At 43.9% G+C, this 12,090-nt stretch overlaps 1 protein-coding gene across 1 annotated transcript; it reads left to right on the top strand.

Annotated features, from left to right (window-relative positions):
- The first annotated feature begins 1,972 nt into the window (after positions 1 to 1,972).
- LOC119362566 (tetraspanin-3-like) lies at positions 1,973 to 6,177 on the top strand. Its single transcript, XM_037627811.1, has 2 exons — positions 1,973 to 2,699; positions 5,494 to 6,177. The coding sequence occupies exons 1-2, from the start codon at positions 2,166 to 2,168 to the stop codon at positions 5,842 to 5,844; spliced, it is 885 nt and encodes a 294-aa protein (XP_037483708.1). The 5' UTR covers positions 1,973 to 2,165; the 3' UTR covers positions 5,845 to 6,177.
- Positions 6,178 to 12,090: the final 5,913 nt, after the last annotated feature.

A 12,090-nucleotide genomic window follows, 5' to 3' on the forward strand; every position in this document is an offset into this window, starting at 1 on the left:
CGACACCCAAGGCGAGGTAACGTGTGCGGGCGGACGAGCACTCCGAGGGCGAGCAACTTATGCGGATCGAGCCCGAGGAGGAGGAGCATTGTGCCCGCAGTGGAGTAGCCCAGCCGGCTGTGCAGCCGACACAGTAGGGGCGATGTGGCCCGAGCCTAGGAGGCGGCATTTCACTGGGCTGGCCCGGCGGCCGGAGCTGGTCGACCTCACCGGCCCTGGGATAGGATGACAAGGATGCCTAGTGGCGCGGACTTTTTTATGTTTAATTAACATTTAATGTTTATGTGGATTTTGGCCGGCGGTTGACCGAATTTTAATATTTAATTATGTTTTAACTTTGAACGTGATTGCTGTTTTTTAAAGTCCGAGTTTAAAAATATGGGTTGGGCCAACGTTGGATGCACATGCCGACCCAAATGAAGAAACGGGCAAGGCCAACTCAATCGGACAAAAAATGGTCAAACCGTACGTCCGTTTAGGTCGGCCGGTTGAAGTTGCTCTAATCTCGAGCTTTTCTGACAGGCTTGTGAAACTAGTACCCTCCGTCTTCATTTTCGAACTCAAGAGAGCGCCAAAATAAATCGAATCCGCATAGGCGAGCCATTGCACATGATCTGATCTACCTCATCATTTCCAGGTAAACCAAGGCAGCAATCCAACCCGCAGCGTTTCCTGCCAATCAACGAGTCATGGAGTGCACATGCGTGCGCCTATTCCGGGCATCCTTCGGCATGTGGAGTCCAAGTTTAGTTCAGATGCAATGGAAGAAAGCAAACCGGCATTCACTCCACGGGAATCCAACTCTCATCTGCACGTTATTTCCAATTTAGCGCGAATCCGTTTTCTGATAAAAGGAGGCTGCCTCCGCCCAATTTCGCAGCTGAGATCGTTCAGTGTGGCTGCATTTGTTCCACTTGATATTTAAGGCCGAACCATCCTGTCTGCATAAAAGAATGCATACAACATTTTTATCATTCTTTTAAAGAAAACATTTTGAGGATGTTTGTCTTAAGCCGACTCAAAAAATTTCAGATCCAGTCCACACCATCTCACCGTCTGTTGCCGCCATGGTCGTCTTGCATGCTCCCCAGCTACCGCTGCCTCGCCGCTCAGGGCGTCCTTTGCCCCCCTCCTCCCTCCCTCCCTCGCGCCCGCACTTGACAAACTGAATTCAACTGATTGAAAAATAATCAACATGATATTTTGAAAATATTTGCATTTCCCTTGCGACCAGAGTTGGCTAGGTGGGCCAGGGCGCATACTGGGAACCAAATCTGAACTTCGATTATTGATAACCGATGATTTCCACCGTTTCAAAAAACATTTTTTGTTAGATTGTCATGTCTATTTTCATTTATAAAAAAAAACACCTCCTCGCAGATTTTCATTATAGGAACCGCCATCGGCTTGTTGTGTAACTGGTTTTGAGCTCCGATTTTGACATCCAGTGATGTCCACTGTTTAAAAGAAAACATTTTGTGAGATTGTTGTGCAACCGACATGTCTTCCTCATCCCATCCTTATCACCGACCAGGGTTCTTCTTGACACGCCCGAAACTTGTAGCATTTCGCCACGGGAAAAATCAATACATTTTCTCACCAGTTTTCAAACACAAGATGATGCCCGGGTGGCGCAATCATAGAGCCGTGCAACCACCACACTGCTGAAAGGAAGGAAAAAAAAACCCACACCAAACCTAGCTCTTCCAAAATTAATAATATATCGTTACCCGATAGTAACACTCTCAAGGTCTCAAATCATCATGTGGCCATGCTTCTCCTCGGCCCCCAAAAATCCCAAAACTGATCAGTGGATTGCTACTACGTAGACGTAGACAGTAGAAAGGAGTCCCGAAGCCGTATATACGGACGAAAGCTACCGCCCAAATACTACTACTGCTACGGATAATATGGACACCGCCGCGTACACGTGACCCACACTCTGCTTCCGCTTCTTCTGCTGCCGTTGCCGCCGCTGCTGCCCCTCAGCTCGCTAAAAGCCAGCCCAATCCCCTCCCCCCTCCTCTCTCCCCCACGCCCGCACCAAACGGCAGCAGAGAGAGGACAAGAAGCAGCAGGGGACCTCCGAGGAGCAGAGACCTCCAAGAATCAGAGCAAGAAACCAGGGAGAGAGTCGGAGGAGGAGGAAGAAGGAGAGCGAGAGGATGCACGGCGGCGGGTCGAAGATGCTGGGGGTGGTGAACTTCATCACCTTCCTGGCGTCGATCCCGGTGCTGGGGGGCGGCATCTGGCTGGCGTCGCGGGCCAACTCCACGGACTGCATCCGCTTCCTGCAGTGGCCCATCATCATCATCGGCCTCGCCGTCATGGTCGTCTCCCTCATGGGCTTCGCCGGCGCCTGCTACCGCCAGACCTGGCTGCTCCGCATCTACCTCTTCGCCATGTTCTTCATCGTCGTCGCGCTGCTCTTCTTCATCGTCTTCGCCTTCGCCGTCACCGACCGCGGGGAGGGCCAGGTGGTCATGAACCGCCGCTTCCTCGAGTACCAGCTCTCCGACTACAACGGATGGCTCCGCAACCGCGTCGCCGACCCGGAGTACTGGGCCACCATCAGCGCGTGCCTCCGCGACGGCCGCGCCTGCGCCTCCATGCGCCGCCCCGCCCGCGACCCCAACACCGGCATGCTCGTCACCGAGCCCCCCGTCATGTTCTACGGCCGCAACCTCTCCCCGATTCAGGTCCGCCCCCCCTCCCCTTCTCCCTCCCTCCCAAGATTCACTTCCTTCCTTGCCTCGCACACTATTTCCATGTGATGTGATTCTCGGCAATTCCCCAGTGCCAATCAGGAAATTTGGGGATTTTTCCTGCCACAAATGTTCCTTTTTTGTGTGTGGAGGAAATTTGGCGATTTTTCCTGCTACTAATGTTCTCTGCTTATTTCTGCAATTTGCTTTGGGTTCTGCTCGGATTATTGATTCAGTTTGAGTTTTCTCACACTGTTTAGGGAGGATATTCCAGTTTACTGCTACTTGGTGGCACCATGTGGATCTCGAGAGGAACCTTGCTTGCCCCCTTTACCATCAGCCCCCCTTTTGCTTAGCAAGTCATGCCCGACCTTTGAGCAAAATTGTTAATCCTGCAACCTTTTTGCTTCTCCCTGATTTGAGGCAAAACCAGCTAGGTGAGAAAAACAACTAATTAGCAGCCGCCCATCCGATTCCATCAACACAACTTTCTCCAAAAGCAGTCTTTTTTAGTTTTAATTGGTTCGTCCATGGAATTGCTTGACAACACAGAAGAAGGATCTTCGCCGCGGTTATGCGATTATTCGATGCGTGCCCGTAAGTAGAGACACTTTGTGGGGGTGATTTGGGACTCCAGATCATCAAGGATTGCTACCATCAGGCACGGAATATGTTTGGAAAAGAAAGTGTTTAAAGGGTGTTTTCTTTGGCTGATGTGAACAACTAACACAAAGTTTGTTCTTTCTGCATGGAGCAAAGATTCTAGTAGTGCCTTAAGCACTAAGGATTGACTGAATGGTCAATTTGATTCCTGGTCTATGTCCCTCTCCAGTCCAGTCACATATAACCAGGTACTACTATGAGTTGACACTACCGCGGATTCGCGGTGGTAACAAGTAGAATCTCCATGTGTGTGGTGATGCTGAGGATAAGGTCATTTTCCTGGCTTTTTCGGATGCCAAACCGGCATGGAGGACCAGGATATTTGTATGATTGAGGGATCTGGACACCATGGTGTGATGAGGACAGCCAAAAGACAGATGCTCAGTACCACATTTCATTTCAGAGTTGGAATTGGACCATGGAAGCCTTGCATAGTTAGCTGCCTTGCTTCTTGTCCTGATGTTCTCTGTGCTGTCTTCTCCATGCCTGCCAGGCTGCTTGTTCTTTTCCTCTGCTATAATCTTCCAGAGCCGATGCAATGGTTGGGAAAAAAAACTCCACTGCCCCTGTGATTCTTTTTTTCCCTAGGGTCTATATAACTAGTGCATTATGGGCTGCATCTGTATTCTAATGCAGATTAGCTGTTGCCCATGTCTGCATGGATCTGATTATTATGGAGAAGTAATTATTGGGTTGTGGAATCAAGTTGTGTGCAGTTTAGTGCCACATGGGCACATAATTTGTGCATACCTAGGGGTTGGTCCATTGCTTTTGAGTAGCAGGTTGGGTGGCTTTGTTTTCTCCACTGCACGCACACATAGGCATGTGATGGAGCATCTCATATGTTCAGTTTAAAATTGAGCTGGTGTGGATAATTTCGTGTTCGGTAATAGGATATCTAGAGCAACACCATTCATCATCTGTTTGTAGTTGGTATATATTTGTCTTCATTGAAGGTCGGGGTTCTGCTAGTCTAGGTGGTGACAGATAGTTACATATAAGTCTCCATACTGACCCAACTTTTATACAAGTCTCATTGGCAACTATGCTTAGTTTACTGCTGTGGTAGTTGTGTTCATGATGGGCGTACAAATTATGCTCGCAGATAAATTATTTTCTATGTAATTGCTTATTTATTTATGTTATTCTTTTTTGCAGCGAATTGCCGTCTGTAGCATTTCAATTAGTTAACTGTACATTGAGGCATTGAGCTAACAATATTGTAGAATGAACTTCAGTTCAGAGAGTTGAGTATTTCAGGTTAATGATCTGTCCACCGGCTCACTAACAAAACATTGTATTTAACTTTTAGTAGGAGGTATCCTGCCCATGAAAGCATACCTCGTGGTTGGTTCATGGTTTTCAGATGACTGGTTGGATGGCTTTGTTTTCTCCGGTGCATGAACATATATGCATAGGCATGTTATGGAGCATCTCATCTGTTTGGTTTTAAATTGAGCTGGTGTGGACAATTTCGTATTCGGTAATAGGATATCAAGATCAACACTATTCAATATGTGTTTGTAGCTGGTATATCTTTGTCTTCATTAGAGGTCTAGGTGGTGGCAGATAGATAAATATAGTCTCCATACTGACCCAACTTATGTACAAGTCTCATTGGGAACCATACTTAGTTTACTGCTGCAGCAGTTGTGTTCATGATGGGTGCACAAATTATGCTTGCAGATGCATTATTTTCTATGCAATTATTGTCTGTAACATTTCAATTATTTGACTGTACATTGAATCATCGAGCTAACAGTAATACAATATTGTAGTTGGAACTCATATTACATTAACGTACATGAAGTATGAATGACCTTCAGTCCAATAATCAAGTTTCATCTTGCTCAGTTAATTGGGATCTCAGAGCCTCAGCCCAAGCTGATGACCTGTAATATTGCATCTTCCCAACTTAACAACAACTACAATAGTCCATACAAAAATGCATTTTGTTGCAATATCCTTTTCTGTTCTAAAGTCTGAGCTGTACAACTCATTTTGGGTCTACAGAAAATGAAGTTTTTAATTTTGGATCTACATAAGTGAAGTTCTCAGTATGCTGTTCAGATTACTTGTGTGATTCCTCGGGATACTAACACCATTCTGCAACTGCCAATCACAGTCAGGATGCTGCAAGCCACCGACTTCATGCGCGTTCACCTACAACAACGAGACATACTGGAGCGCGAACCCCGGCGTCCCCACCGTGGTGACCGACCCCGACTGCCTCAAATGGAGCAACGACCAGCAGACGCTGTGCTTCCAGTGCGACTCGTGCAAGGCCGGCGTCCTGGCCGGCATCAAGAAGAGCTGGCGCAAGGTGGCCATCATCAACATCGTCGTGCTCATCATCCTCATTATCGTCTACGTCGCCGGCTGCGCCGCGTTCCGCAACGCCAAGAGGGACGACAACGACGAGTCGTATGGCATGGCCAGGATGACCAAGTCCCGGCCGAGCAGGTTCCAGTTCTAGACCTGCTGCGTCAAAAAACCGGGAAAACCTTTGCCTGTACAAAAGGCCACTCACTGTGGGCGGTGGTGTTAAGGCTTTGGCCTGAACTATATTTCTTACTGAACCGTGTGGATGATGGTCGCCTGTAGTTGGGGGGTGTGGAAGGGAAGATGTTCATGGATCGAATGTTTAGTGTGGTGTTTAGGGTAGGTCTATTCTGTATTTGGTGGTACAAGATGAGGTCTGCAAGGAACAGGAGGGGCTGGCTCATTTTAGGACTGTATTATTCTGCACTTGGTGATTTTGATCTGTCATCTTCCTTAGTAGTAGTCCATGCTATTATTATGATTGCCATCACTCTCAGTATATCGTGTGCAATATGGAGATTTGCTGTTAGTATGATGTGTCACAAGATCCCTTCTTTTTTTGGATTTTGGAGGGATGGAGTACCAGGCCATATTTTCAGTCCATACCCATTCCTAACACATTGGGGCCCATTTTGCTCTTTTTTCTTAATTCCACCACAATGCTAGACATTTTTATCCAGACCCGCCTTTTTAGCCCATTTGGCCGCATTGCTTAGAGAGAATATCACATGAAAACCAAGTTTTGATGAAAACCTTGTTGAAATGATATTTTTAAGTTTCAAAAAAATCTGAAAAAATGCAGAATATTAAAGAGTGTGATGTTTATTACATGTGAAATTTCCAAGCTCAAACAAAACACCATTATGAGGTAGAAAAAAAATTAACATTGAATAGTGTTAAACAATAAATGTCCTGTTCCATGTTGAATTTGTTCTTTTCATAGCTCATAAATGGTAGTATGTTTGAACTTGGAATTTCACATGGCAGTAGAACATCACCCTCTTAACATCCCATTTTTTTAGATTTTTCTGAAACTTTCAAACATGGTTTTCATGAAGTTTTCTTTGAAATTTGGTTTCCATGTGAAATTCTCTCCATTTCTTAAACTCCATGAGTGAAGAAGCTTCGTTGGACCGGCTAGGCACGACTTCATCTTTTTTTTTAGGATCGACTTATTTCATCTTAAGAATTATCCACTTGTGTGATTTGCTGTAACTTTCATTGTTTTATTTCGTTGATTGTTTCATGTCTTGTGCAGCCAAAGCTAACAGAGCGAACAAGTTGTCTATTTCGGGTCGCTATACATAATTTCTTTTCCTTCATCAAGCGAAGGGATCTGATTTACTACTTTCTTCGTTCCTAAATATAAGTCTTTGTAGAGATTTTACTATGAACTACATATGAAGCAAAATGAGTGAATCTACACTCCAAAAAGCATCTACATACATTCGTATGTGATTCATAGTAAAATCTTTACAAAGACTTATATTTAGGAACAGAGGGAGTAGGAAAGACTGCGAAGGAACATGTTAGACTTCAGATGGAAGATGGAACACGTTGTTGTGTGTACCATATATCCATTTTCATTTTTGTGTCGTTATTCAACAAAGTTTGCAAGGAAAGCCACCAAGGATGACCGTTTCAACTTGATAGTATGAATTTTTTGAAGCCGAGGATCAGACTGAGTTATCATGTGCACGCACACAGGTACCATTTCAGTTCCCAGACAAGTGTAGTGTATGTAATGGATGACGGTACGTGCCTGATCCAGATTATTTTTCTTTAATTCAGCATGTTATTTTCTCTGTTGTTATTCCACAATGATAACGGGATACTGGGTGTGTCGATTGCGCGAGCCAATGCTTGAAGTTTACAATCTGAGTTTGTTCAAAAAAGTTTAAGATCTGAATTGGATTACGTGGTCGTTTGATTTTGCCTTCTGAAGAATTATGTCATTGTGTGGTCAATTTGCAGGCAAGTATGAGACGGTGGTGCGATTATTGGCCAGATGAAGATTAAAAATGTAAATATTAACTTATATTTACATCTGTATTTTTACATACATTGTACAAGTATACAACATATAACACTATGTCACTGTACAAGTATACATATTTACGTTTTCTGTACGCTCTAACGGGCCTAGGCCCGTACCCCCACCTAATGTGGGGGCAAGAGGACGCGTCGAAGGCCGCCATATAAACTGGCGCATTCTGTGGCAGGCTAGCGATGCGGTACAAAGCCCATCAAACTCCTTTTCCTAGGGGATCCGATCAATCTACTTCTGTACTGGCGTCGCCTCAACAACAAAAAATCTACTACTGGCGTACGAGTCCGGGAGCTCCTCCTATTGGGCGCTTCAGGTGCCCAAACTCCTCCCTGGCGCTCACGCGCGCGTAAACTGAGCCGGCCCAGGTCGCCTCATTTGGCTCGTTTGTACGATCTCGGTTGACTTCGAAAGAGAAAAAAATCCGGAAAAAAATTCGTGAATTCAAATTCTTTATGAATTTTGAAAGAAAAGTTCACAAGCTTCCAAAAAGTTAATGAATTTGAGGTTTAACCCCCAGCGGTGCGCCCGTTGCTCAAGTAGCGCTGAGGGTTCCGGTACTCTCTACAGCACTCGGCCGGGCCATTTCTTAGCGCTCGCTCACTGCTTTTCGCTGTGTTTTGTTGGTGCATTCCTTTTCCGTTCTTTTTAGTCGTTCTTCCTTTTTTTTGTTTCTTCACGGGGTTTCATTGGTTTTTGGTTTTTCCTTTGTTTTTCAATGTTTATTTGCTTTATTCTGGGTTTTTCTTTGTTTTTATTATGTGTCTTTTTCTACTTTTATTGGTTTCTCTTTTCTGTTTTATTTTATTCAGTTCTCTTTGTTTTCATCCGTATTCTTTTTTTGTCTTTGGCTTTTCTTTCTTGATTTTGTTTCTTTTCTCATGGATTTTCATGGTTTTCTTTTGATATTTTGGTTTTGTTCATTTTTGTAGTGTTTCTTTTGTTCCTTTCTTTCCATTTCTTTAATTTTTCACCTCCTTTTATTTTCTTTAACATATATCTACATTTTCATGCATATTTATACATTTTACCTACATATTAGGAACACTTTTTTATACATGCCAGACTTTTTCTAAATACATGATTAGCATTTTTTTAAAAATCGGTAGTTGTACATTTTCAGCACATATCACATTTTGAAATACATGATAGAATTTTTTTTATATACACAATCAACATTTTGCAAAATTTATGAATATTTTTAATAAACATTCTACATTTTTCATCACATAAAAAAAAATTTATTACACGTTTAACATTTTCAAATATATGATTATCAGTTTTTCAAAAAAATAGAGATTTGGTGAAAAAATCATACTCATTGTACCTCTTTAATATATATTAGGGACTTATTTTAAGGGTTGACATTTTTTAAATATATCATTAACATATTTTGATATATGATCAACATTTTGGAAACATTGTGTTTTTATTTTTAAAAAAATTAATGCAGATTCTACATTTTGGGTATATACCAGAAATATTTTTTATACACGTTTAACATTTTTCCAATAGATGATTAACATTTTTTTAAATGATTGAACAACATTTTTAAACACATGATCAACTTTTTCATATACATTGTATTTTTATGTACATTTTTTAATGCATGAGAAATATTTTTTCTATACTCATTAAATTTTTTTTTGAAATGCTAGATTAACCTTTTTCATATGTTTCAGTAAAGTATTTTTGGTCATATATATTTAGAGTATCTGGAAGTAAGCAAAAACTGAAAACAAAAAGGTGAAAAAAATTAGAAATAAAAGTGAGGTTGTGGCCTCCGGCGAGCTGGGTCATTCAGTCTCGCGCTCCGACAAGCCAGGGTTACCCTACGTCCCGCGTCAAGGGAGACATAGGCACGCTCCTTAATAATACGAGGGTAACTAATTAAGAGGCATCCCTTGCGAGAGCCCTGCAAGGGTCATTTTTGGTGGGATGAGAGCGCTTCACCTTATGCGTTCTTAGTCGCGTGCTGGGCGCTCCCTCAGGATTTTGTTTTTAATGCATTTTCGGCGTTTAGATGGTGTATTTTTTTTCGTGTTTTTCGGTTTCCCCATGATTTTTGAGAGAAATTTTTTTACAAAAAATTCCACGTGAAAATACTTGTTTTTTTGCTTGCACAAGAGCAACAAATTTGCTTCTTACTGAGGCATAGATTTGTTTCAGTAAGAGGCATGTGCCTTTCAAGGGGGGAAACATGTTTTCTTTTTTATTTCTTCTTTTACGAGAGGCACATATTTATTTTTGTGGAGGCATGGTTTGGTGCCGCGAGAGGCACGGATGTACCTTCCAGAAAGGGAAAATCCATGTTTTTCATCATTGAGAGCCAAATTTTGTTTTCTCAAAAGGCACATATTTGCTTTCACGAGAGGCACAACTATGCCTCTCGGAAAAGAAAACGAATACATTTTTTGGCTTCCACAAAAGGATGAGATTTTCTTCTCATGGAGGCACGAATTTACTTTCGTGAGTGCACAATTGTGCTTTCCGAAAAGGGAATAAAAGTGAAAAAAGTGTTTCTGGCTATGAGTTTTTTCTACTATTTTTTCCGGGTTTTTTCTGGAAAAAAAGTTCATCGTAACCTATTAACATCGGGTCTAGTTTCAAAAATCTCGATGCGAGGAATCCAACGATGAGAATGCACCTGAGAAGGTGGGGGAGTGACTGTTACAAGGCATGCCCATTAATTAGTTTTTTTAACTCGCTAAGCTTAATTTATGTCAAACCAACGTTCATCTCTATTCCTAATGGACGAATTGGTTGAATAGTCCCCCCACTTTTAACCGGTTTATTTTCAACCGGTTTTTCTTCGTCCCACCTCCCACCAGCCCCTCCCACCGGTTTTTCTCCTTTCTCGTCTGACCGGCAATACCCAACGTATCTCTACTTCTAATGGACGAATTGGTTGAATAGTCCCCCCCACTATCAACCGGTTTATTTTCAACCGGTTTATTTTCAACCGGTTTTTCTTCGTCCCACCTCCCACCAGCCCCTCCCACCGGTTTTTCTCTTTTCTCGTCTGACCGGCAATACCCAACGTATTTATGGTAATCAATCATAATTAATCCACATATAGTAATAAATCAATCCAGGTATGGTAAGGTCATAACTCGGGAAATTTTGAATATGGTAATTATATGGTAATAAATTTAAATTACCCCAAAGGCTATCAATCCAGGTATGGTAAGGCCATAACTCGGGAAATATCGAATATGGTAATAAATTTAAATTACCACCAGGTATGGTAAGGCTATCCACGTATAGTAATAAATCATATAGTAATAAATCATAATTAATCCACGTATAGTAATAAATCAATCCAGGTATGGTAAGGTCATAACTCAGGAAATTTTGAATATGGTAATTATATGGTAATAAATTTAAATTACCCCAAAGGCTATCAATCCAGGTATGGTAAGGCCATACTCGGGAAATATCGAATATGATAATAAATTTAAATTACCACCAGGTATGGTAAGGCTATCGATCCAGGTATGGCACGTCCTCACCTGATCACCTATCACAATCTCCAGCCCCACGCACGCACCAAAGAACCCACCCGGCACCAAACGCAACTCCTCTCGATCCCCTCGAGTAAACGCCGCCACCGTCGTGCGATCTTCCTGACACAGACGCCGTCGCCGCCTCCTTCCCACCTACGGCGTCCCCCACATCCATGGTGACGGCGCTCGTGTCCTACACTGACCCTTCGCCTCATATAGGTTGGTCGTTGAGGGAGTGGGATGTGCCGCTGCGGTTTGAGAAGGCGCAATCACGATCTGGTTGGGATCTCAGTGTGGACTCGTTCTCTACGATAAAGGATGGCGCTGCCTCCCTGGCAAATGGGATCGGAGGAAGGGGCTCTACGTCGTGAATGTCGGCGAGGCAGCGGCGGAAGGCGAGCCCGACGGTGAGCACGGGTGTTCGTCCCATGAAATAGGCGGCCACGGAGGGCGCATCTGAGGCCACCCCAATCGCCGGTGGCCCTTCCTCCCATCGCTCATCGCCTCCATTCTCTCTCTCCTCTAAATCTTTGTCGCCCCTGCCTGATTCTGGCCGACGCCATCCGGCTCTCGCATCGACCACCACCAGCACGGCTGCGGACGAGGCGCAACCGCAGACGCCGCCGCCGCCATCCTCATCCACCTCCTCCACCATCCTTCCCAGCCGTCGTCGGGGGCACCCGCCATCTGCGCTCTAGCCCACCCGCTCCCTCCTATCCCCTCCCCCTGCCTGCCAGCCCCGTGATCCATCGCACAGATGGCAGGTACTACAGCGACCTCCTCCCCAGCGGATCCGGCCTCCTCCGATGGAGATCCATCCTGGGCACCGCCTTATTCTCACGCGTGC

The sequence above is a fragment of the Triticum dicoccoides genome, chromosome 1A (genome assembly GCF_002162155.2).
Source record: "Triticum dicoccoides isolate Atlit2015 ecotype Zavitan chromosome 1A, WEW_v2.0, whole genome shotgun sequence".
NCBI classification, from domain to species: domain Eukaryota; kingdom Viridiplantae; phylum Streptophyta; class Magnoliopsida; order Poales; family Poaceae; genus Triticum; species Triticum dicoccoides.

What these genes read in the sequence shown, in the direction of transcription:
- LOC119362566 (XM_037627811.1), top strand. Translation starts at nt 2,166, where the DNA reads ATGCACGGCGGCGGGTCGAAGATGCTGGGGGTGGTGAACTTCATCACC. An exon ending in GCAACCTCTCCCCGATTCAG is followed by an intron (nt 2,700 to 5,493) that starts GTCCGCCCCCCC and finishes TGCCAATCACAG; the next exon opens with TCAGGATGCTGCAAGCCACC.